This window comes from Cavenderia fasciculata, assembly GCF_000203815.1.
Source record: "Cavenderia fasciculata unplaced genomic scaffold Scf_ET2XIPL01COFD4-5, whole genome shotgun sequence".
NCBI classification, from domain to species: domain Eukaryota; phylum Evosea; class Eumycetozoa; order Acytosteliales; family Cavenderiaceae; genus Cavenderia; species Cavenderia fasciculata.
Genome location: NW_004457695.1, coordinates 3,250,388 through 3,275,218, shown reverse-complemented (window position 1 = coordinate 3,275,218; position 24,831 = coordinate 3,250,388). Strand labels below are relative to the sequence as shown.

The following is a 24,831-nucleotide window of genomic DNA, read 5'->3' as shown; positions in this document are numbered from 1 at the left end:
ATTAGATTCAAAAGAAAAGAGGAAAGAAAGAAAGAGATATCTTATCTTTTATGTTCAAAGAATGTTGGGTGTAAAGAGATTAGTAAGAGATGATGATGATGATGATGATGGTCATAGTGATGACGGTCACGACGATCAAGATCAAGATGTACAACAAAAACAAAAACAACAAGAAAAGAATGTATTGCATATAGAAAAGAAACAGAAAAAGACAGATGATACTACTACTGCTTCAACTACAACTAGTAAGAAGGTTCCCAACGGAGTTGCAACAGAAACCTTTTTAAAACAAAACAACATTGCAACGGTTACACTTAAAAAGAAGACTGGTGAAAATATAAGTATAATACTCGATCTCAAAGATGAAGATGAAACTGATCAACATCATCATCTCAAGTCATTGAAAATTGGATCATTATTAAAGAAACCATTGGCAGAATTGGAAGAGGAATTATTAGAAAAGGTAACCAATCAAACAAACAAACAAACAAAATAGAATTGTATAGTGAACTTATCAAACTCTCTCTATTTCTTATTACTTAGGCATTTAAACCGGTCAAGAAACCAACCAATATTACAAGATACGTTTCAAATGAACAAGCTAGATTATGGGTTGATAAATATGCTCCTGCTTCATTCCATGATTTAATTAGTGATGATGTATGTATAATTAAAGTATACATTAATTAATTAATTATCCTCTTCCTTATTGACTCACAACACCCTTTCATTGTTTATTTATATTTCCAAAAGAAAATGAACAAAGATATATTATTTTGGTTAAAACAATGGGATCAATTAGTATTTCGTCGAAAAGTACCAGATAAATCTAAAACTGGTAATAATAATACTTATGGTTTCAACAACAATGGTAATAATAATCCACATTTTATACAAAAGAATAATTATACAAACAATTATTCAAATAACAATTCATCATTTGGTAATGTTGTTGTTCAACAACCATTGGATGATGGATCAAATGGACCTGCTCAAAAGGTTATTTTATTGACTGGTGGACCTGGTATTGGAAAGACAACGTTGGCAAAGATATTGGCCAAACAGGCTGGATACGATATTCAAGAGATCAATGCTAGTGACGATCGTTCAGGTGAGGAATTTGACAGTTTGTTTTGGGGTGCATTGGATACACAGTCTGTCTTTGGTTCAAAGAAACCAAAGTGTCTAATCATTGATGAAATTGATGGTATCTCTGGTCGTGAGAATGGTCCTATCGAAATGATCCTTAAATTAATTTCAAATGATAAAAGATCAAGAAAATCACCATCAACTTTTAAAGGCAAAGAGAATGATGACAATATTAGTGATAATAGTGATGATGAAGTAGAAGAAGAAAAGAATATTAATACAAAGTCAACAACAACAACAACTAAAAAGCAACAAAAAAAACATTATCCAAAAATTAATAGACCAATTATTTGTATATGTAATGATCAATTTGCAAAATCACTTCGTAAACTTCGTCAAGAGGTTTTAATATTCAATTTTGCCAAACCAAAGCAATCTAAACTGTTGGCAAGATTAAAGGAAATTTGTGAATTAGAAAATTTAAAAACAGATGATCAAACTTTATTAATGCTGATTGAAAAAACAAATTATGATATTAGATCTTGTTTAAATCATTTACATGTAAGAAAAAGAAAAAAAAAGAAAAAGGAAAAGAAAAAGAATGTGAATAATAATTATTATTTCTTTTTTTTTTTAATTTATTTAAGTTATTTAAAACAACAAGTCAAGTTAATATATTACAAGATAAAGGAACTATAATTGGACAAAAAGATATTGAAAAGGGATTCTTGGATACTATTAAAAACCTTTTTACAACTGGAAAGAATCTAAAGAGTGCAAGTAACAATAAGAAGATTCAAATCGATCAAGAATATTTTAGAGAATTGGATGATGAACTTCAATCTTCAACTCAATTGGATAAAATAATTGGTGCGCTTTATGAAAACTTTCCTTCCAATATGAAAAATGATTTTAATATTGATAAGGTAAGTGAAATGAATATTTAAATGTTTTACCAATTCTATATATTTATTTTTATTTTTTTCAATTTAGTCAATTGAATGTTTAGAATGGTTAAGTTATTCAGATATTATTTATGATGAGAAATATCAATCAGTGGCACCATTGGCAGTACATTCATTGTGTAATACAGTGGCACCAAAGGTGGCATATCCACAAGCAGACTATCAATGTTTTCTTAAAAAAGAGAAAACACTTCACACCATTGATTCTTTTATTGGAACCGATGCCAACAAGTTTTCTTCAGTCACTAAAACCAACTTTGTCAAGGATTTTGTATCACCATTTATCGATATTATCTCAATTCCCATTCGATTGGTCAATCCACAACTCTATAATCTCAAAGAAAAGGCAGTCCTCAATAATCTTATACAAATCATGAAATATTTTAATATTACCTATAAACATGATACAACTACTGATACATTACAATTAAATCCGTAAGCAAGACTATAATTAATCTAGTTATAATATACATTTACTAATGAATTAATTAATTTTAATTTTTAGACCAATTGATATAATAACACAATATTATAATGGAAAAGATTTGATAAAGAACAATGATAGAATATACTTGTCAAGGAATCAAAAACAAATTGTTCAAACTGCATTTGCTCAATTTAAATTGACTGTAACCAAAAAACAAGAAGAAAAGAGAAAAGAACAAGAGAAAAAGAAAATTGATGAATTTAAAGTACCAATTGCTTTACCAAAAATTGATATGTTTGGTAAAAAAATTAATTCTTGTAAGCTATAAATATAAATATAAATATAAATATATTTAGATAGATCTTTCAATCATTTAATAATTAATTAATTAATTATTTCTCAATTTTATTTATTTAGCACCAAATGAAAAAAGTAAACAAGAAGAAAAAACAATTGTTAATGTTATTAGATATAAATATCAAGATGGATTTACAACGGCCGTTAAAAAGGTTACACTTATGAAAGATTTTATTTAATTCATTTTAAATAAATAAATAATAATCAAGAAATAAATAAATTAATAATTAAATAATTAAATAAATAATGTCTCTTTTTGTTTATAAATAATTTATATTTATTGTTTATTTCAAAACTATACTAACTTAGTTTAAAAGTTCTTTAATTTTGGTTTCTAATTTTTCAAGATCTTCAGCAAACTTTCTAATACCTTCAGAGGTCTTAAAGTTGGCCATTTCATTGCAACTGAGGTCATAGAGGAATCTAGATTGAGTGACTGGGGAGATCTTTTCTTGAACGTTGGGTGTGGTTTTGGCAATGGATGGTGAGAGGATGAGTTGGACCAAGGAAGCATCGGATTTTTGGAGGTCTTCGAGGATGGATGGTGAGAGGGTGAGGAGATCACAACCAGCAAGGTTGATTGGTTGCTCCTTGGTACGGAAAGAGGCACCCATGACGACAGTCTTGTAACCGTGAGTCTTGTAGTAGTTGTAGATGGAACGAACTGACAAGACACCTGGGTCAGCGTTGGCTGGGAAGTCCTTACCTTCCTTGGCCTTGAAATAGTCTGTGATACGACCGACAAATGGACTGATCAAAGTGACCTTGGCCTCGGCACAAGCAGCAGCTTGGATGAGTGAGAATAAAAGGGTCATGTTACAGTGGATACCCTCTTCTTCGAGTACCTTGGCGGCTTGAATACCTTCCCAGGTGGAGGCGAGCTTAATGAGGACACGGTCACGCTTGATGCCAGCTGCTTCGTACAAGGCAATCAATTCACGGGCCTTTTTAATGTTGGCATCAGTGTCGAATGAGAGACGGGCGTCTACCTCGGTACTGACACGACCTGGAACAATCTTTAAAATCTCGATACCAAAGTTGACGAAAATCTTGTCAATGGCCAATGACAATTGCTTGCTCTTGTCTTGTTCGTGTGTCTTGGCATATTGAACGGCCTCGTCAATAAGTGGTTTGTATTTTGGGATGTTGGCTGCTTGCAATACCAATGATGGGTTGGTTGTACTGTCTTGTGATCCATACTTTTCCAATACTTGGAAATCTGCTGTATCTGCTACCTAATTAATATCATATCATAAGGTATAATATAAATATAAATATAAATATAATCATTTATGTGTTTGAAAGAGAGAGAGAGAGAGAGAGATAAGATATCTTGAGAGTTAGCACTGATCATATTATATTACATGATTTTCATCATAATCATGCACTGTAGTATCTTCATTAACTACTTACAACAACAGTAAACTCCTTTAACTTTTCTAATGCGTTTGACATTCTATTATATCTATATGTGTGTATAAGTAATTAAAACTAAACAATGAATGTCTGTGAAGAAGTTCTTCCTCCTTTAAATTAAATTAAAAAGATTTTTATTTTTTTTTTTTTGTTCTTGAACTTTGGTGCAACTGCTCCAGAACAACACTCTATACTACTTTAGTATTTACACGCGTAATTAGACATCTATGGTTTAAAATCGAGGTCTATACAACGAGTAAATCCTCGATCAAAGATGCTTTCAACAAATACATTAAATTCAGGTGGTTTATAGATTTGTTCTTTATTCTTTATCCTATTTTATAATATTAAAGAGAAGAAGAGAAGAGTTTGTTAGTAATAATAGTCATTAGTTGTAGTTGTATTTAGTATAGTTGAATAGTTACAAATAACAATCATCTCTATAAACAGCAAATAGATGATAAGAGTGGTTTCCTTTATAGATGACAGGAGGTAATAGACTACCACCAATAGTACCTTCCTTTTCTTCTTTTCTTTCATCACTCTTCTTCTTCTCTTTCTTTTTGTCTTCATCAAATCCAAGGTCACCTCTGAGAGCATATATCATGACTGTTTGCCATGCTGTATACTTTCCAGGGTCAACTTGTGCCTCCCATTCCAATACTGCTGGATTAGTCAATGTACTTTCAGTATAGTTGTATTTGGTTTGAATATCAAATTTAGATTCATACCTAAATATAAGAGTGGTTAGTCAATATTATCATTCATCAAATATCTTTATCATATGCATACCTTGCAACATGTTTAATTTTATCATTATCAAAAGCAACTGTTGATCCTCTGTATTTTGGGAATTTAAATGTTTGTCTAGTAAGAGTTGTAACGGATTTCAAGTATTTGGCATAGATTGCAAATGGTTTGAATCCTAGATTATAATAAGGATCATCTTCAATCTCATGGAATGGTAAGTCCTAAATTAGATAGATTAGAGGTAAGTTACTAACAAACAATATAAATAAATAGGTTGGACAAGTTATACAAACAAGTAAAATGACAGGATCAGGTGGATTCTTTAATTTTAATGTTTGGTCAATACCAAAGTCATTTGTGGTGACTAGTGAATTGGCATAATCAAATATAGTACCAACTCCTGTAAATGAAAAGGTTTCATCTATTTTAATAGTATTATCCATCACTTTAAATATTTTAAAACAAGTAAATAATAATAATAATAATTGGATTTTTTAAACCTTTTCATGAAAGGTGTGGATGGATCGCTTCACTGACATTTTAAAAAAAGTTGTAAACTGGAAAGTGGATCATGAACATCACACCTACCTTGCAATTGGTGGGGTGCCAGAGGAAGGAGATTAAATATTTCCAACATTAACAAGTTGGATTGTTTTAGACGGTTTAAAGATTGCAACCTTACACCACTTTACTTTACTCAGTATCCAACCAAACTGATCAGCAAACAATTTATTCATTTATTTATTGTTTAGCAATAATTATTCAATATATTATCAAAGAATGTCATTAAATCCAAAAGAAGTTTATAGTTTGGTAAATACTTTTGTTGCAAAAACAAACTATCAAGTTGATCAAGCACTTCGAATTAGAAATCCAATTGAACCTTTTATTTTATTGGTATGTAAAACAAAATGCTCTCTCCAATTTCTTATCAAATAACCAACCTACAATCAATCCTATAGGATTATAATTTTAGAAAGATGTTACCAAACTTTCCAACCAAACCAATAGCCATTTATTATGAATATATTAAAAGTGTAAACTCTGGTGCCAAACAAACTCATAAAATAACTAAAATGAGAGGTCCTTCTACTGGTGCTCCAGATGAACTTCACAAGGGCATTACAAGGTATTTAAAAAATAATATTTATTTTATTAATTATTTATTTATTAATTATTTTATATTTTATTTTAATTTTGATAGTTGTGAGAGTATTTTTGAAGTTAATTCACTTTATAATTATACAGAAGAGACAATTGGTAAAAAAGAGGAAATAGAATTTAATTTGGAGTTGCCAGCTGGACAATTCTCAATTTGGCAGTCTGTCATTCTTTATGTAGTAGATAAACGTGTCTTGGTTGGTAGTAAAGACAATACTACTACTACTGCTGCTACAGATCCCAACGATGAAATAGCCGGTAATAATATTAAAACCAATATAATTCCAATAGAACATGGTGGAAGAACATACTATTTCTTTGGTGCTTACCGGGATGACATCTTTGTGGCCAATGAAGATGATAAAATGTATGAACCACCTCTTCTTGAAAAGGTTAAAGAATACTTATTCTCTAAAGGCTATTCAAGATGGTCAAATCATAATCCATTTGAAGATTTATAGGAATAAAACTATTGCATTGCAGTGTTTCCTTTCCAAAAAAAAAAAAAAAAATTCTTTTTGACCACGAAGTCAACTCCAACCTCAACAATGATCAAAAACGAAGAACTGTTCTTTCTTTTCTTTTTTTCATTTCAAAACTATACCTTTCTTCTTCTTCTTCTTCTTCTACTTCTTCTTCAAGTAAATATGGATAATAAGATTTTAAATTTAATCATTGGTTCAATCTTATTGATGTAAGTTTGTTCAAAAAAAAAGAAATGACCAAGATCACTAACTATCAAAATTTATTATATTATTTTATTATTATTATTGTTTCTAGATTTTTGGTTGTTGATTCACAAGCTCTCTCATTAGATTGTGTGACTGGTGGTAATGAACTGTTTGAATTTTGTGAATGGGGAGATACAATAAGTCATTTTAGCCTAAGTCACTTGGCTAAAATCCCAGGGTTCAAATTATCAAGTGGTTTTTTGAATGGTTTGGTTGAAGATCCAACACCAATCGATCAATCTGGAACTATATGTTATAAACAAACCAACTCCACTGTATACATTGACTCTTTTGTTAGATCGGCCATTTACTCTACGCAAAATAATTCAAACCTATACAATGGTCCAACCGAGCCAAAATCTTTACTTGAAACGGCAACCACCAAATACATTGAATATATTGCCATGTATCTATGCTCTTCAACTTTTAGAGGTTTGTATCAGCATTTTTTATCAAAAATATTTAAAAAGACGATAAACTAATACTAATACAAATAATAATATAAATAATAATAGTGTATTCAAACTATCCAAATTTAGAAGATGCATGTGGAATGATATGTCCAACTTTGTTCAAAGTATGCAATACTACAATATTGCCACTTTCATATACCTATAGTGAAGGAGACACACCATTCCAAATGTTTCCAGTGAATCTTGAGCAATGTTATGCCAATTTGTCCAAAAACGCCACTAACAATAATTGCACAATATCAAACATGTTCCATAGAATAACTGATTTTAATTATGATCCAACTACATCATCAACATCAACACCATCAAGTGCAAACAGTCAATCAAGAATAACATCACTTTTATTCTTTTTTGTTTCATCTATCATTGTGATTATGTTAGTATTCTAGTAATAAAAGATGTACCAGGTAGAATAATTAATTAATATTATAATATAAATGTAAATAAACTTGTGAACGACACTTCGTGTGGATATTAATACTTTTTCTAAAGATATTTCTGGCAAGAATGAAATTTCTATTACTTCATTTTTTTTTCTATGATTCTCAAGTTTTAGAGTCTGTTGGTTTGATCTTTTGTTTGTATGTTTGTTTGTTTGTTATGAATGAAATAGGAAGTTTAATTAAGTTTTAATCATCCTTTTCATAATCATCATCATCACTTAATAATAGAATGATTAATAGTAATAATAATAATGCAAAGGACCAACAACAAAGAGAGATAAATGATGAAACACCATTATTACATCAACTACAACATCCTCCATCTTCTTCTTATTCTACTACCTCTACTTCTTCAACTTCAACAACCAATACTCCTCAAACCCATCAACAACTAGACCAAGCATCAGATCAAATACCTAACAAACTACATACAAGTTTTGAACAAATAGCAGTACTAAATAATAGTATTAATGGTTTAAACAATAACAATAGCAATAGCAATCAGAATGGATCATTAAAGTTTACAAGTGTAATACATTCTGATACGACTGGTGGAGAAGATAGTGAAGACTATTTAGTTCGATCACATCTATCAACAAATAGCTACTATGATAGTGGAGATGAAGAGACTGGAGGAAGTGGTAGTGGAGGTACAACTAATAATAATAATAATAATAACAATAATAACAATAATAATAATACAAGAGACAATGGTAAAAGGTTACTTAAAAACTACCTAGTTGCAGGTGGTCAACATGCAATGTCTAGGTTATCACCTTTACGTAACCCATCTGAAGAGGTTAGTAAACCAAGTCTACCATTTACATTTCACCGTGCGGCCAGCGTCGTCTTGTTGGTCGTTGTCTTTCTCATATTGGTCACGTGCTATTATATAGAGTACAGGTTTGTCGATCAGTCTCCATCGGCATTCTACTTGTTCTTGGTGACTCGACCACTCCCATTGGTACCGTTGCTCCTCATCATCCCATTGTACGGTATCAACAATAGCAAAACGATTCGATACTCTATCTTTATCGCACTGGCATTGGTTTCAAACATCATAAGCGATTGTATATATTCCATAGATCTCAGTCTCACCTCACACGACTCGACATCCGAGGTACCGTCGTCGCAGGCTGTCTACTACCTCTCCTTCTCCTTTCTCCTCTTATCGCGTCTTTTTTATACGATGGCATTCATCATTGGCATTGGAAAGTCTCTCAAGATTCGATTGTTCCATGCTATCCCCTTTTATGCCTACGCCGCCACTCTTGTCCTCATGATATTCTTTTCCTCTACCATCGCTCCCATTATTGTACCACCAACTTTTCAATCAACTTTTAATCCAACTTCAAAAATCTCTTTTAACAACAGCAGCAGTAGTAGTAGTGGTAGTAATGGTATTAATGGTATTAGTAGTAGTAGTAGTAGTAGTAGTTTTTATAATAATAATAATAATCAATTTTTACCAGCATTCTCTACATTGTTGGGTAATTTTAAAATCGATCAACAAGTATTGGCATTGGCAGCCGAAACAACAACAAATAACAATAATGATGATGAAGATTACTATTCTTTAGTTTCATCAACCTCTTCCTCTTTATCATCTTCAGAAGAATCATCAGATGATGATGGAGATAATCAAGTAAACGATGCAAATGGTGGAAGTTATTCATATATTCAAACAAGTTCAGATTCTACCATCCCACAAATTCTATCATTGGATGCACCTCATTTCTCTTTAATTGTACTTTATAGTATAATTGAAGCTACTATTTTGTATGTAATAACCAAAGATTGAATGAATGAATGAATGATTCAAGTTTTAACTTTATAATTAATTATTTGTCTTTTAAAGATGGAGAGCATTGGCATTAACATCAACATTCCCAGGAACCAATCCAACAAGAATGTTATTACCATTTTGTGTACTTGGAAGTACATTTTTCGGAGTGACCGATACATTGGTTGTTATACACAACTATTACTATCCGCTTGAAGGTATATTTTATTATAGTACCGGTGGTATATGGATAGCACACGCCTTGATTGTCTTTTCGATTCCTCGTCGTATGGAAGTTCGTGACTACATCTACAAATATATTAATCCATTCAGTCGATCCAAAGTCGAAAAGGCTGATCTCTCCACTTCACTATCTTCATCACCATACTTTTCAATCTCTCATCGAAATACCTAACAAAATAATATTTATATTAACACAAAAATAATAAACCAAACAAAAAAGATAATGATAATAATAATATTTATTATTCTTCCACATATATATATATATATAAAAAAGCAAGCAATGTTTAATTATTTAAATGGATTAATGATTCGTATTAATCAAAAAAGTTTTGTAAATTAATGAACTGACCACGATCATTATTGACCACATTTACAAACACAAAGATGATCAATTATAGAAATATCTTAAAGTTAAATACTATAACTAAAAGTAGTTTGATTGGATTAACATCATCAATATCATCAGTATCATCGATATCAAAGCTCCCATCATCCTACTCGTATCAATCAAAGAATGTTATTAATAATAAGAATAGTAATACAACCTATTTAAATAGTAATAATAAGATTAGTAATCATCATCATCATCATCATCATCATCGATCATATAGTTTTATTGGACATGGTAATAAGGATCCAAATCAAAAGATTAGTCTACCAAACATTAAATATATTATAGCTGTTTCATCTGCCAAGGGAGGTGTTGGCAAGAGTACACTATCTGTTAATCTTGCACTTGCACTCAATGCAATGCCAGGAATATCGGTTGGTATCTTGGATGCCGATGTTTTCGGTCCTTCGCTACCCATCATGATGAATCTACGTAATCAACAACCAGCAATCGAAGAAACAACAAAGCGAATGATCCCTCTACAAAACTATGGTATCAAATGCATGTCGATGGGTTTTCTAGTGGAAGAGGATGATGCCATGATATGGCGTGGTCCAATGGTCATGGGTGCACTCGAAAAGTTGTTGGGTAGTACTGCTTGGGGCAACTTGGATGTACTAGTGGTAGATCTACCACCAGGTACTGGTGACGCTATCCTCACAATGTGTCAACGTGTACCTCTTAGTGGTGCTGTCATTATATCTACTCCACAAGATGTAGCACTTGCTGATGTCATTAGAGGTGTAAAAATGTTTAACAAGGTTAATATTCCTGTATGTATAGATAGATAGAGAGAGAAAGAGAGAGAGAGAGAAAGATAGTATAGGTATTATTTAATTCATAAATATTTATATTTATTTCTTTTTTTTTAGATACTTGGAGTAGTAGAAAATATGAGTCATTTTGAATGTCCAAATTGTAATCATAGTAGTAATATATTTGGTAAAGAGGGAGCTGTTAAAACAGCCAGAGATTTGGGGTTGGAATTGTTGGGAGAGGTTCCAATCAACATTGATATTAGAGAGTGTGCCGACAAGGGTACACCAATCACCATTTCACAACCAGAATCAAAACAAGCTACCATTTATAAATCAATTGCCAAGAAAATGTTGGAACAATTATTAAAATTAAAACAACAACAACAACAAAAATAAAAGTATAATAATAATAATAATAGTACTTTTGAGGAATGATAATAGAAATACATATTTAGTTATTATTTATTAAACTTTTTAATGATGTTTTGAACTTTTTTGTCTTGATCTGTAGAATTTCATCACTTTATAGAGAATTGATATTTTTTTGAACTTCTTCATGACTTTCTACAATAAATAAATGGTTTGTTAGATAGATAGATAGATATTCCAAAAAAACATATTAATTAAATTTAAATATCCATGGATATTATTTTTTAAGTACATCCTATTCCATTTTCTCTCTCTCTTTTTTATTCTACATTTGAGATATATATATAGAAAATATTAATATTAATGTGTGTTGTTGTTGTTTCTACCAAAAATGGAAAAGAATGTGTGTTGGGAAAAATGAATGGAAATTTTTTTTTAAAATAATAATTATTTTTTTTTTTAGTTTCTACCAGTATTTATCACAGATATATTAGTAGTAAATAAAAAAAGAAAGAGAATAGAATGAAGTATGTAGTAGCAGTTGATGGATCAGATTCATCATTCAATGCATTGGAACAATCATTGAAAATATTAAAACCAAATAGAGATACAATCGATTTGGTGACAGTCATTGACTTGGAAACAGCAACACCAGAAGATTTGGTGCCACCAGAATTGGAATTTATAAATCAACAAAGAGTATCACAACAAATATTAGATAGATATAGTGAAATGTGTAAAACTAAAGGTGTATGTTGAACAATTGCAATTGTTGAAATATATATATATCTTGTAGCGTTTCTCACCATTCCAATTTGTTTGTTCTATAGTTTACAAGTGTCAAACAAGATATATTATGTGGTGATATTAGAGAAGAAATTATTAAATACATAGAAGATAATGGACCTTTTGAAATGGTTATTGTTGGATCAAGAGGTCTTAGTATTGTTAAACGGTAAAGTGTTTGATTAATGAAAAAATATTATCATTTTCATTAATATTAATATCTCCTCTCTTTCTCTCTTTTGCCATTAGAATTATATTAGGATCTGTAAGTGAATATTTAGTTCATCATGCACCAATTCCAGTTTATGTCGTTAAACATGAAAACCATTTAAATCATGCAACCACACCATCCATTTAATTAATTAATAAACAAATAATAGAATATCATCGTCGCAGTATTGTCTTCCAATTGTTTGTTTCAGTTTGTTGTTGGTTATTGTTTTCTTTTAAACAAAAAAAAATTTGATCGATTATACAATTTATATAAATAGTAGTGTGTAGTATTGTTATTATTATATTTCCTTTCCATTATTCAATTCATTTTCCAAACAAATCTTTGCACCCATAATTTTCTTTTGAACGTATAATGATCCACCATCTTCTGGTTTGTTTGTCTCTAATAAATCGTCATATTTCTAAACAAATTGACAAAGATTAATAAAACCTTTCTTTATGCATACATATATATTGCTGTATCGACACCTACCTCTGTAACGTCTTCTATTGTTATACCAGTCTTTGACTCTAAACCTAATATCTTCTTTGCCTCCATTGTAGACATAACGGCATTCACTTTACCACCTTTAAGTAAATCGCTAGCTGTTTGTGCACCACCTGATTCGGCTCCTATAAATGAATGAATGAATGAGTCAAACCTAATGTAATCTATGGTGATTGATCGATTCATACTTGCTATAGCTTGTTTATAGGCCATTGCTAAAGATCTAGCAAAGACAGTTCCTGTGGTAATCAAAAGATTGGCGAATATTTTTACAACCATTGCTACTGCTACTGTTATCTATATAATATATTATTGATATGTACTACTAGTTTCTATAAAGGTGTATGACTCTTTCTTTCTTTCAAACAACAATATATCTGTACTACTACTTATGAAGTAATAATTACCTAATCGCTTTTTAATGACAGTGAGACTCGTTTCAAGGCAATTTCATTTTTTTCATTTTTTTTTTCATAATTTGTAATTAATGGTCAGAAATAAATATACTCGTAGTTCAACAAAGATCGATCATTCTATTTTTATGTATACAAGATAGATAGAATGAGTGTAAAAGTGTATGTATAATATAATAACAGGACAACAGTTGTACTGACTTGCATTTATTATGTATTTATTATAGATTAGTATGTGGTGATATTGGAGGCAACTTTAAAACTATCTTTGATAGAGTTGATAAAGTGAATCAATCAAAGGCAGGTCCATTTGATATACTATTATGTGTTGGTTCATTCTTTGAAAGGTTTCAACAACAAACTCAAGGTCATGGTCATCATCATCATCATCAACAACAACAACATCAACAACAAGAGGAAATTGATATTAAAGATTTTTTAAAGGATAGAAAACTAAGTTTACCAACATACTTTATCATAAACTCTATGAATGAAATCAAATATTTAGAGAAATATGGTGTTTCGGTAGAGGATGGTGGTCAGATATGTGATAATCTATTCTATCTTGGTAGAAGAGGTATTTTGGAATACAAGGGTGCCACCATTGCCTATCTATCGGGACATGCAACATTCCCAGTAAAAGATTCATACGATGAGAATCAACCTCTGGCAATTACCAAACAAGATATTAGTACTTTGATACAAGATAAATCAAAATTCAAATCAATCGATATTCTATTATCAAATCAATGGCCAAGAGGTATTTTAAATGGTGTAACAGAGTATGTAGAATTAATAACTAAATTCAATTAATTATTTAATTGTACTAATTATTATTATTATTATTTATTATTAGTCCAATTGTAAATTCAATGAAAAATCCATATCAAAAAGGATATGATAGTATAAAAGAGATTGTAGTTGGTTTGGCACCAGCTTATCATTTTTCAAAGGATTTACATTATTTCCAAAGATTACCATACAAAAATACAAATAGTGGTGAATCGTCGTCGTCATTGACAAGATTCTTGTCATTGTCATCGGTCTACAATGACAAGAATGAAAAGTATTTGTTTGCAATGAATTATCAACCATCAAAAGAAACAAATGTCCAAGATGCTACAGAATTTCCATTTACAACTACAACAACAATTAAAAGACAAAAAACCGATGGTGATGAATCAAGACAAAGATATGGTGATAATAATAATAATAGTGGTGAATCTTATCAAAAGGGTAAAAACAAAAGATCTCATAATCATCTAAACGGTATGTAACAGATAATAATAATAATAATATATATAATATTTATTGATTTATTTATTTATTTATTAATTTTGCTTTACTTTTTATTTTATTTTTCTAGAAACAAAAGAATGTTGGTTTTGTTTATCATCAAAAAATCTTGAAAGTCATTTAATTGTAAATATTGGATCAGAATGTTATTTGGCAATGCCAAAAGGAGGAATAGTCAATGATCATACATTGATCATTTATATCGAACACAAACCATCATTTGTATCACTGTCTGACGACGAAAGAAAGGATGCATACAAGTATCTCGATGCATTGCGAAAGTATTACAAACAAAACGGCGATACTGTACCAATAGTGTTTGAAAGAAATGTAAAGGTACAGGTAAACGATAAAGATTTTACACACGGACATTTGCAAGTGGTTCCTGTACCAAGCAAACTATCACAACAAGACATTATAGATGGATTCCAAAAACTTGCTACCGAAAAGGGATTCACCTTTGAACACGCTAAAAACCAACAAGAATTTCTCACTGCAGTTCAAAATGACCAAGACTACTTTATGGTCATCTTACCAGACAATTCAATCATTTATCTAGTATTGGATCAAAAATTATTGGCTGCTAAAAAATTGGCTCAAGAGGAAAAAGAAAAAGAGATAAAGGAAGGAGAAGGAGAAGAGGAAGAAGGAGATAAAGATACAAAAACTAAACAACAACAAGATAAAGTAATGCCAATATTTGAGATGCAATTTGGTAGACATGCAATTGTCGATTTGTTAGAGATACCAGAACGTTTAAATTGGAAGAAATGTATATTGGACCAAGAACAAGAAACAAAACAAACTGAACAATTTCGTGAAGCTTTTCAACCGTTCTATGATGAAGGTGGTGATAATGATAACGATAATGGTACCACTGCAACCAATGAATAAAACACTAATCATAACCAACAACGAATAAATTATATTATGCCAAATCTATTTACAATCGATGTGTTTTATATTTGTGTGTGTCTTGTCGATACTATACTATTATTTTCCTTTCTTTCTTTCTTAGATTGAAAAGAATTTAACACCAAGATTACTATCGGTACCTTGGAATACTTGTGCTTTTGATTGTTTCTCCAATACCTTTAAAGATTTAATTAGTACATTGGTATCGAGATCGTAAAACTCTTGGTTCTTGGTGTCGTCACCCTTTTGAATTTCCCATAGAGTCAGAACCTGATTGGTTTGACCACTGTCTAGAACCCATTTATAAATCAATGTTGCCCATTCTTCAGGCTTTCTCCACCAAACCATAACTCTATTCTTGTCTTTATCTAACCATTCTCCATTACCAATCTCTATCATCTCTTCAAATATAATTTTTGTTGATTCATTTGATAATCTTCCTAAATAAAGAAACAAAGAATGAGATCAATAAACTATCACTACTTGTTTCTTCTTCTTCTTCTTCTTACTATTAATCTTTTCATTATAAAACAATTTATGATCCTTTTTAATATATTCATTGATATCTATTTCATATACTTTGTTGTATCTACAATATGACAATACAAGATCGATCCACATTTCTAATTGTTTCTTTCTAGTATTCAATACCGGTTGAATGGTAAAGAATGGTTCTCTACTATAATAACTAGGAAATTGAAATGACATTTCTTTCTTAATCTAATGATGTCATCAAATAATGATCTTGTTCATTGACTCTCTACTTTTATGTATCTTTGCAAAAAAAAACAAAAAAATTTAATCATTTATAAATTTGCTTTGGATGTTTATAATTCTTTATACTTTAGGTTTAAATTCGATATAATTTTAAAAGAATTATATATTACTACAACTCTTTTTGTTCATTTTTATTTTAATTCTTCATTTTTGGAAGGTATTGAGTAAATCTACGCATTAATTTCTTTTTCTTTCTTGGTGATGTTGGTTCACTGCTCACTGGACTGGTTGGAGCAGAGGTTGACTTTACGATAGATGGATTTGTTGATTCCAATACTGGACTCTTTTGTGGTTGAAGATGCTGTTGTTGTTGTTGGGGAGAGTTTGGATCTTTTTCCTTTCCAGTGACGTTATTTACTGGAATGGTTAGATCGAGTTGATTAAAATTAAATTCTCCATTGTTGTGATGATGACGATAAACGAGTTGTTGGTAAAGTTGTTTGATTTTGTTGATCCAGACTGCCTTTTCCTCTGAACCAATTGCCTTGAATAAAAATTTTCGCTTTGCCGTTGTAATGCAAAATGTCTTTTGTTCCTTGTGTGGATTTGGTTTACTCTTGAATATACCCATCTTTTTGTTTTCACCTTCAACCATTTTAATCTCTCTAATCTCTTTGATGACAATTTTGATCTCTTCTTCGTGTAGTGGAGTGGTAGACGTGGTGGTGGTTGCCGATGCCAACGAACTGGATGATGAAGAGGTACCAAGGGTTGGGTGACCCTTGTTGTTGTCTCTGTTTTCCTTGTCCTTTTCCTTTTCAGTCTTTTCCTTTTTACCAATTAAAAAGGTTGGATACAATTCAAACCAATAGGCATCGTCTCTCTTTAGGTATTTTGATTTCTTAAATAATCTTCCTTGGTGTAAAAGAATAGGTTGTTGTTGTTCGTATGGACCGACATTTAAACGAGTTCCATTTTGAGTTGGAAGTACCAAATCATCGTCATCGTCGTCCTCACCATTGTTGTTGTTTCTAACACTATTGATACGAATTAGAGGGATTGCTGGATCTTGAGCCAATTGATTGACTCTGGCCGATGCACCAACAGGTGAAGCTGCACATCTTGGTGAGAGTGAGGTCTTTTCCAACAATGATTCCAATTGTTTGTGAATCTCTTGGATATCTTTGAATGTTACAAATGATATAATTGACTTGGAGTCACCTTGTTGTTGTTGTTGTTGCTGATCTTGTTGATCAACCTTTAGGAATGGTTTCAAATTGACAATTGATAATAAACGATTGATATTTTTCCAAACTTGAATTTCATTTTCATCTTGAACCAATAATTCAATTGTTTCATGACCAAATGTAAATGATAATGTATATATAGTTATTGTTACAATTTTTTCGACTACATCTTGTTGTTGTTGTTGAGTGGTAGTTGATTCTTCTTCTTCTTTTTTCTTTTCCTCTTCTTCTTTTGGTTTATTTTCTTCTACCAACTCTTTCTTTTCCGTCTCTTCTTCTTTTTTAATTGGTTCTTCTGGTTGAGTGGTAACTGTATCATCCTCCTTCGTCTTTTCTTCTACTACTATTACATCTGTTGTTGTGGTTGTTGTTGTTGTTGATTGTTTGATTGGTGTTGATAATTTAATTTCTTTTTTAATAATATCACAATGACTTGGAATTGGAATGAATGATAATGTTTCCAAAATGATAGAATAATAAGTTTCCAATAGATATTTATCATTGATTGTGGCAGTTGTATCAACTTTTTCCAATTCAACCAAACATTGACCGACTCGGACATCTATACCAGTGGTGACATTGTTACCATTGGCAAGACTTGGAAGTGGACTGATCATATTCTCTCTATTGTTATAGTTTTGAATATTGTCTATGATTTCTTGTGCCATTGTTACGATAAACTCTGATATTTGGTCATTGTCGCTTGCTGAAGGATGAGCAACAAATCTTTGGAATGGTTCTACCGAGGTGAGCAAGTCTGGTGTAGTTCTTTGGATAGATCTGAGACCCTTGAGAATAGCAACGATGGAATTAGAATCGTTACTGATAGATTGACGTTGTTGCTTTTGTAGCATGGTGACTAGGTACTGGTAGGCACGGTTAGTATGCGAGGCACTACACATACCAACCACTTCAATCAACGAGTATTTGGCTACTGGGAACTTATTGATCGATTCGATGACATCATCCAACAAGAGTGAATCCAAAATATGTGGATATCTCGATGCTACACATTTGAGGATGATAGCCATATGGCTAGCCAACGATTCAAGAGTCAGTGCAACCTTTAGTCTGGCCAAATAAGGGATGATTGCCAACACTGATGCCGAATTCTTGGACATGTGACCAATAATCTCCATGATACTAGCTCTTGCTTCCGGTACCTTTTCAAAACTCTCAACCAATAATACAATGTTTGATTCAAATTCCTTTTTATCATATTGACATAATCCTCCTAAAATTGAAAAATAATTTGGATAATAACTTGCATGCTAAATAAAGAAAAAGAAAAGATATTAATAAATAATATTATTATTTGTTTGTTTGTTTGTTTTTTGTTTTGTTTCATACATTAATTAATTGTTTAATAAAAGGAGTTAGAATGTTTGGTTGATTTACAGCTTCAGATGCAAGGGTAGAATAGACTATTGATTGAACGAGTGTACTCTTTTTGGCAATATCCAATACATGGGGGATCGATTGAGATAGGAGATTTTGATTCTTTGGAAAGAGGAAACAAATGTTACCAAACATGGTAAAGATGGCTGTATTGATGACATCGGTTGGGTCGGCGTTTGGACCACGTGGTGGAGAAGATGGAGGTGTTCCAGATGGTGATGGATTATTGATAATGAGATAACTGATCGTTTCATAGAATTGTGACAGGATGGGTAGAATTAAATCAGTATTTTCCTTTACAATCTCGCAAAGGATGTTGGCAAGTTGAATTGGTACTGTTGAATCACTGTTGTTGTTGTTGGTTGTTCTACTAATAGAAGGTGATAATCTATCGGTTGAAGATGATTCCGATGATGATTTGGTTGAAGCTGCATCATCAGTTGATAAGATTGGTGGTGTTTGACCTGCTGATGAATCATCACCTGTTGCAGCAGAGACTGATACAATTGATGAGTTTGTACATTTCCATTTACCCAATGCATTCAATATAATCTCCAATGTCTTGGTAGTTGCCAACAATTTACTCTTTTCATTGGTACTATGAAAATCTATAATGTCTTCAATTGTTTCAATCATTCTTTTTTGAAGATTATATATATAAATATAAAGATTATCTAATTGTTGCTGCTTATATATATTATTACAAATCTTAATCTTATTTACTAATATTACAAATGTTAAATGTTATATATATATATATATATGGTATGATACTAATATTACAGAATGAATAGGGATGTGTGGTGGAGGTGAATGAATGGATCTAGAAATTGAAAGAATAGATATAATAAATAATGCTACTACTACTACACTGATTGTTTCTCGTTGATCACTATTAAACTATTGCTTTGGGTTTGGTGGGTAGAAGAAGGTTTGTTGGTGTTTGTTTTTGTTAAACTCTCATCCCCAACCCCCCAACTACTCACTTGGAAAAAACCGCATCCTTGCTGCTAACCATGACCTTTAAATTTTTTGAAGGATTATCTGAAATTCATGGAGAGAGGGATGTCTTGTGATCCTGATCAGAGTCTCTGTCTCTGTCTCTTTGCAGCTTCATCATTCGAGGTGGAAAAACGAGAGTTCTTTAGCTTTGCTGTCAATCTGAAAAGGCGGGAGATTAAAAGATAACACTAATAATAGAGGGGTGATAAAGGTTGCAAATCTAACTAGTCTAGATAAGATAACTGCGTTATACTATTGGGCTTGTGTTGGTGTATCAATCAATCAATCAACATGAAGATCTTGGTCTCTCTTTATTTTCTATTGTACGTAGTGTTGTAGTTTAAAGTTGACAATGACGATATATGATGATGATGATGGGTTGGTTGTTTTGTTTTTTGTTTGTGATGATCACATCACATCATTAATCATTATTATTATTTATTTAACGATCGTTTATGACTTTTCAACCAAAGTGAATTTGTTTAATAATGTCATCCAAACCATAAAGACCAATACACCAACCAGACCAAATACATAGGTTACATTTTGTGGAGACATTTGTGCTTCGTCAAGCAACAAACCAGTTGTCATTTTAGCACAGACACTGCATAGAATGAGCATACCAAATTCAAATGCAAATACTCTTCCTCTTACCTTGTTTGGAAGTAATTGTTGTAGGATCGATGATGAATACAACCACAATACACAAGTTGACATTGATCTAATGACATTAAAGAATAAAAATACTGGAAATATTGATGCTGAGAATCCAAGTGCCAATGTTCCAAAACAATTCATAAACTAAATTTAGAAATAGAAATTAAAATAATTAATAATTAATTTAATAATAATTAACGCTTGTGATACATACAAAACCAAACTTTAAAATATTATTATGATAAATTGGTTTATCGGGAATGATTCTAGCAAATACAAATGGTACTAGGACAATACCTAGACCACCACAAGCCAGAATGATTCCAAGTGACAGACTGCCGTCATCACCCATCGTAAATACCTTTTGACCAAATCGAATGAGAACAGTGTCTGCACCAGCCCATACAAGTGCACCACTAGCCTTGCAAAATGTAATCAACCAAATATAATGATGATTCCTCAAGAATATCATCCCTTCTTTATACATTGAAAAATATCTACCAATTGCTGTTGTTGTTGTTGTTGTTTTGGAATTACCTGGATTATTATTATTATTATTATTATTTGGTTGTAAATGTTGTTGATGTTGATTTTGTTGATGTAATCTTTGTTTATGAATATTATCATCTTCAGTTTCTGTTTGACTCATGTAATATTCAAATTGAGATTCTTCTGATTCGCTAATCATCGTTTCACTCTCTTCTTCTTCTTCTTCTTCGGTTTCTTCTTCTTTTTGTTGATTTAATTGAGATTGTTGATTCATTACTCTTACTAATAATAAAACACAAATGAGTGATCCTATATAGGTCATACTGTCAATGATGTAATTGACGGTTGTACCAAACTTGTAAGAGACGAGACCACCAATTGCAGCACCGATCAACATCATAGATGAGTAGGATGTCTGCTCGGTGGCATTGGCGGTGATGAGTTGGTCCTTTTTAACGAGACTTGGTAACAGAGCCTGCTTGGCAGGCATGAAAAAGGCACCAATTGTGAATTGTAGAAATGCTAGTACATACAATAACCACAGACTGCCCTGTGATCGAACCAAAAGGAATAGTAGTACCAAAACACATCTAAATACATCGGCCATGATCATAATCTTTCGACGATCAAACGTGTCACTGACAACACCTGTAATCGGACTAAAAAAGAATGGTGGACATTCTCGCAGCACCAAAAAGGCACTAACCATAATACCACTAGCACCATACTTTGCCAATAACGTCAAACATGCCAATTCATTAAACCAATCACCAAGTTGTGAAATCAACGATGACAAGAATAGCAATCTGTATGCCTTATTTGATACAAGTAATGTAATATAAGGTTCAATGAAATAATATGGTTTCTTTTTCATCTTTTGCTTTTGACTACCACTACCACTACTATGTTGTTGTTGTTGTTGACTGATATTAATATTAATTTCATTTAATGATTCTGTTTGTTCTTCTTGATTGTCACTGTCACTGTCACTATCGTCATCACTGTCATCTTGAGTATTTCCATTTAAATTGATTGATTCCAATAATGGACTATTTATAATATGACTCTTTCCCTTTTTCTCGGTCCTGGCATCATGTGGATGGTATATGTTTTGGAGGGTGATTCCAACACCGCCGGGTTGATGATAGTCGTCATAGTCGTACATATCTCCATCATCAATAGATTGGGAAATCTCTATGACTTCATCACCATAACCCATTGTTAAATCTAATTCCGATGGTTTTCTTCGACCCATCAATGTTTGTATTTCCACCTCATCATTCTTTGGCAAATAATCTATAGATGATTGTGTAGACTCTATACTACTATTTAATACTATTCCATTATGATTACTGTGATAGTTGTGTTGTTGTTGTTGTATAGCAGAAACCGTTCCACTACCAACACTATTACTACTATTATTATTTTGATTATTCTCTATGATTTGATCAGTTTCTGCAAACATGATCGTTTTCTTTTCTCCTTCATCTTTCATTCTTTTTCTTCTTTTTCTTTTTGTGGTGAGATCACATACATAAGTATTTGTGATCACTCCATATAAATAAATAAATAAATAAATAAATAATAAATAATAAATAAATAATGTGTATATATAAGACCGAACAGTTCCCTTCAACTCTGACCACCCTCAAAGCTCCTCTCGTCAGAGACAACGGGGATCTTTTCGACGAGGTGTTTTTTTTAATTTATTTTTGGAGGCTGTCGCGTCTTTGCATCACCAAATCGGGAATCGCGAGGGAACCCGAGTTCTGTTAAATAATACGACAAATAATAGTTATGATTCATTTATTCAGAGTACAAATAATTTTAAAATGATACCCATGGTCGTTTGTGTGTATCTCATCATCAGTGTGTGTTTGTTTCGTTTGCAATAGTGGTTAGATTTGTGATTATGTTATTTATTATTTATTATTTATTTTTTGATCAACATGTACCTTCAATGTAATTATGTGTTCCCCAATGAGTAAAGTCAAATTGGCAAGACATGGAGTTATATGTGGTTTGACAACCTTCAATTTCACCACCGTCACAGTATACTAGATAGCAGTGAAGAAAGGAGTGTAAAGTAAAGTAAGTAATCATGATATATTTGGAATATATAATATGATTTGTTTTGTTTTTACATACTTTCATATGGTTCATTATTTTGACAATAGAATGTAACGGATTCATTATAAGACTTGATAACAGAGTGATTAGGAGAATACCAGTAAAATTGAGGATTATCTTGACATCTAGTGTCACCTGGAGCATAGGTTGTTAATCTAAAACCGTATTGTGGAATAGATGTTGGATTGACAGATATTGAAATGTGGACATAGTTTGATGGTACAACACCACTGTTCCAAACGTAATCTGGTGCTTCGTAACATTCTCCAACTTGGTATTCCTTTGAATTGCTAACAGATTTGCATGCACTGTCAGAATAACGGTAAAGAGTAGCATTGTCATGACCATTGGTAAGCTCGACTTGATAGAAATCACCAGCAATGGCAAAACATTCTCCTACAATGAATGCATATCCAATACCTTGATTAGCTCCACTACATGATCCTTCATATGGTGTCATCTCTAAATAAGTCACTGATTGTGATGACACAATGTATGCAAATGATAGCACAACAAATAATAGTACTAGTTTCATCATCTTTAAAGAATAGGATATAAATTTATATTTTGAACAAATAAAGATAATGATAATTATTACAAATGATAAGAATGATTAAATTTGCCTATGATTAAGTACTTGCTGATGTCATCCATCCAATGAAAAGATCAATAATAATATTAATATTATCTTTAAACTAGACTCTCGTCTTTTAAGATTTTTCAAAATATCTTTAAGAAATGAAGGGTCGGTTTCGACCATCACAGTTTTATAACTTATCATGGAAGCTTTGTCTCTGGTTTAAGGGTCATTTTAAACCCAATTCTATAAGGTATTCTTACTACTCTAAAAATATCGTAATTTCTTTCTTTTAAAAGGTTTATTATTATTTAGTTCGATCTTTCTTAATCATTTAATAAGATACCATTTTCATCAATATTAAAAATTAATAATTGACAACTTTCCAAGAGTACTAGTAAACTTAATTGATTATTATCATTTTTTAAATTCTCTTGTAGTGATTCCTTTTCACCATTCCAAAGACAAAAATCAACAATGACATTGCTATTGATGAATCCTGCCAAGTTTCGAATATCGAAAATATGAATGATTTCAGTGGTGATACAATCACGTACAATGATTTGGTATCCACCCGCTGTCAATAGATAGCATGGTGTTGAAGGATTGGCTCGAACCACCAACATTTTGACAATAACCGGTTGAATATCACTTTGAATCGATTGAATTAATTGTCCATTGATTGCATACTTGAATATTATATTCTCTTTTTGTTGTTGTTGATAATAATATAATGTTCCATCACCATTATTATAATATAATAAATTATTTTGATTAATTTGATTATTATTATTATTTTGATTATTATTATTATTTGGATTAATTGAACGAATAAATAAACCTTTTGAAAGTGAATGAATAATGATTGTATTATCTTTACTAGTGGTAATGATAATATCATTATTTTGGTCGATAGAGATAGAGGTGATGGCTGAATCGTGACCTCGCAGTGTGTGGATAGGTCTGATTGAATAATCGTCTTCATTGAATGCCCAGAGAATGACGGTAGTGTCTGATGAACCCGTTGCAATGATCTTTTCCTTTTTGGCTACACCTGCCACACCACATCCTCCACCTCGCATATACTCGTCATATACAATGGTTGTGATGGGTGCTTGGTGACA

General features: G+C 31.5%; 14 protein-coding genes across 14 annotated transcripts; 6 read left to right on the top strand and 8 right to left on the bottom strand.

The window, feature by feature from the left end:
- Positions 1 to 61: 61 nt before the first annotated feature.
- On the top strand, positions 62 to 3,017 carry DFA_08870 (AAA ATPase domain-containing protein; the record flags this gene model as incomplete). Its single annotated transcript, XM_004356300.1, has 7 exons — positions 62 to 463; positions 544 to 660; positions 754 to 1,650; positions 1,737 to 2,015; positions 2,083 to 2,489; positions 2,560 to 2,780; positions 2,899 to 3,017. 7 exons carry the CDS (start codon positions 62 to 64, stop codon positions 3,015 to 3,017), a joined length of 2,442 nt encoding a protein of 813 aa, XP_004356353.1.
- Positions 3,018 to 3,143: 126 nt separating this feature from the next.
- On the bottom strand, positions 3,144 to 4,293 carry tal (transaldolase; the record flags this gene model as incomplete). The annotated part of the gene is made up of 2 exons (XM_004356299.1): positions 3,144 to 4,073; positions 4,252 to 4,293. 2 exons carry the CDS (start codon positions 4,291 to 4,293, stop codon positions 3,144 to 3,146), a joined length of 972 nt encoding a protein of 323 aa, XP_004356352.1.
- Positions 4,294 to 4,479: 186 nt separating this feature from the next.
- DFA_08868 (uncharacterized protein) lies at positions 4,480 to 5,447 on the bottom strand (the record flags this gene model as incomplete). Its single annotated transcript, XM_004356298.1, has 4 exons — positions 4,480 to 4,588; positions 4,680 to 4,985; positions 5,047 to 5,225; positions 5,298 to 5,447. 4 exons carry the CDS (start codon positions 5,445 to 5,447, stop codon positions 4,480 to 4,482), a joined length of 744 nt encoding a protein of 247 aa, XP_004356351.1.
- A 337-nt stretch (positions 5,448 to 5,784) lies between these two features.
- On the top strand, positions 5,785 to 6,626 carry DFA_08867 (uncharacterized protein; the record flags this gene model as incomplete). The annotated part of the gene is made up of 3 exons (XM_004356297.1): positions 5,785 to 5,901; positions 5,985 to 6,133; positions 6,209 to 6,626. 3 exons carry the CDS (start codon positions 5,785 to 5,787, stop codon positions 6,624 to 6,626), a joined length of 684 nt encoding a protein of 227 aa, XP_004356350.1.
- Positions 6,627 to 6,812: 186 nt separating this feature from the next.
- Positions 6,813 to 10,010, top strand: DFA_08866 (uncharacterized protein; the record flags this gene model as incomplete). The annotated part of the gene is made up of 6 exons (XM_004356296.1): positions 6,813 to 6,859; positions 6,946 to 7,328; positions 7,412 to 7,749; positions 7,862 to 7,950; positions 8,041 to 9,591; positions 9,671 to 10,010. 6 exons carry the CDS (start codon positions 6,813 to 6,815, stop codon positions 10,008 to 10,010), a joined length of 2,748 nt encoding a protein of 915 aa, XP_004356349.1.
- A 215-nt stretch (positions 10,011 to 10,225) lies between these two features.
- nubpl (Mrp/NBP35 family protein) lies at positions 10,226 to 11,386 on the top strand (the record flags this gene model as incomplete). The annotated part of the gene is made up of 2 exons (XM_004356295.1): positions 10,226 to 11,005; positions 11,105 to 11,386. The coding sequence occupies 2 exons, from the start codon at positions 10,226 to 10,228 to the stop codon at positions 11,384 to 11,386; spliced, it is 1,062 nt and encodes a 353-aa protein (XP_004356348.1).
- A 495-nt stretch (positions 11,387 to 11,881) lies between these two features.
- Positions 11,882 to 12,503, top strand: DFA_08864 (uncharacterized protein; the record flags this gene model as incomplete). Its single annotated transcript, XM_004356294.1, has 3 exons — positions 11,882 to 12,109; positions 12,190 to 12,314; positions 12,395 to 12,503. The coding sequence occupies 3 exons, from the start codon at positions 11,882 to 11,884 to the stop codon at positions 12,501 to 12,503; spliced, it is 462 nt and encodes a 153-aa protein (XP_004356347.1).
- Positions 12,504 to 12,657: 154 nt separating this feature from the next.
- Positions 12,658 to 13,145, bottom strand: timm16 (presequence translocated-associated motor subunit; the record flags this gene model as incomplete). The annotated part of the gene is made up of 3 exons (XM_004356293.1): positions 12,658 to 12,780; positions 12,852 to 12,991; positions 13,055 to 13,145. The coding sequence occupies 3 exons, from the start codon at positions 13,143 to 13,145 to the stop codon at positions 12,658 to 12,660; spliced, it is 354 nt and encodes a 117-aa protein (XP_004356346.1).
- A 282-nt stretch (positions 13,146 to 13,427) lies between these two features.
- On the top strand, positions 13,428 to 15,469 carry DFA_08862 (cwfJ family protein; the record flags this gene model as incomplete). Its single annotated transcript, XM_004356292.1, has 4 exons — positions 13,428 to 13,441; positions 13,507 to 14,061; positions 14,136 to 14,548; positions 14,646 to 15,469. The coding sequence occupies 4 exons, from the start codon at positions 13,428 to 13,430 to the stop codon at positions 15,467 to 15,469; spliced, it is 1,806 nt and encodes a 601-aa protein (XP_004356345.1).
- Positions 15,470 to 15,589: 120 nt separating this feature from the next.
- Positions 15,590 to 16,198, bottom strand: vps25 (vacuolar protein sorting 25; the record flags this gene model as incomplete). The annotated part of the gene is made up of 2 exons (XM_004356291.1): positions 15,590 to 15,930; positions 16,000 to 16,198. The coding sequence occupies 2 exons, from the start codon at positions 16,196 to 16,198 to the stop codon at positions 15,590 to 15,592; spliced, it is 540 nt and encodes a 179-aa protein (XP_004356344.1).
- A 205-nt stretch (positions 16,199 to 16,403) lies between these two features.
- DFA_08860 (uncharacterized protein) lies at positions 16,404 to 19,488 on the bottom strand (the record flags this gene model as incomplete). The annotated part of the gene is made up of 2 exons (XM_004356290.1): positions 16,404 to 18,725; positions 18,805 to 19,488. The coding sequence occupies 2 exons, from the start codon at positions 19,486 to 19,488 to the stop codon at positions 16,404 to 16,406; spliced, it is 3,006 nt and encodes a 1,001-aa protein (XP_004356343.1).
- An 819-nt stretch (positions 19,489 to 20,307) lies between these two features.
- Positions 20,308 to 22,495, bottom strand: DFA_08859 (uncharacterized protein; the record flags this gene model as incomplete). Its single annotated transcript, XM_004356289.1, has 3 exons — positions 20,308 to 20,655; positions 20,726 to 21,461; positions 21,534 to 22,495. The coding sequence occupies 3 exons, from the start codon at positions 22,493 to 22,495 to the stop codon at positions 20,308 to 20,310; spliced, it is 2,046 nt and encodes a 681-aa protein (XP_004356342.1).
- Positions 22,496 to 22,944: 449 nt separating this feature from the next.
- DFA_08858 (uncharacterized protein) lies at positions 22,945 to 23,590 on the bottom strand (the record flags this gene model as incomplete). The annotated part of the gene is made up of 2 exons (XM_004356288.1): positions 22,945 to 23,057; positions 23,149 to 23,590. 2 exons carry the CDS (start codon positions 23,588 to 23,590, stop codon positions 22,945 to 22,947), a joined length of 555 nt encoding a protein of 184 aa, XP_004356341.1.
- A 443-nt stretch (positions 23,591 to 24,033) lies between these two features.
- Positions 24,034 to 24,789, bottom strand: DFA_08857 (uncharacterized protein; the record flags this gene model as incomplete). The annotated part of the gene is made up of 1 exon (XM_004356287.1): positions 24,034 to 24,789. The coding sequence occupies one exon, from the start codon at positions 24,787 to 24,789 to the stop codon at positions 24,034 to 24,036; it is 756 nt and encodes a 251-aa protein (XP_004356340.1).
- Between the last annotated feature and the right edge of the window lie 42 nt (positions 24,790 to 24,831).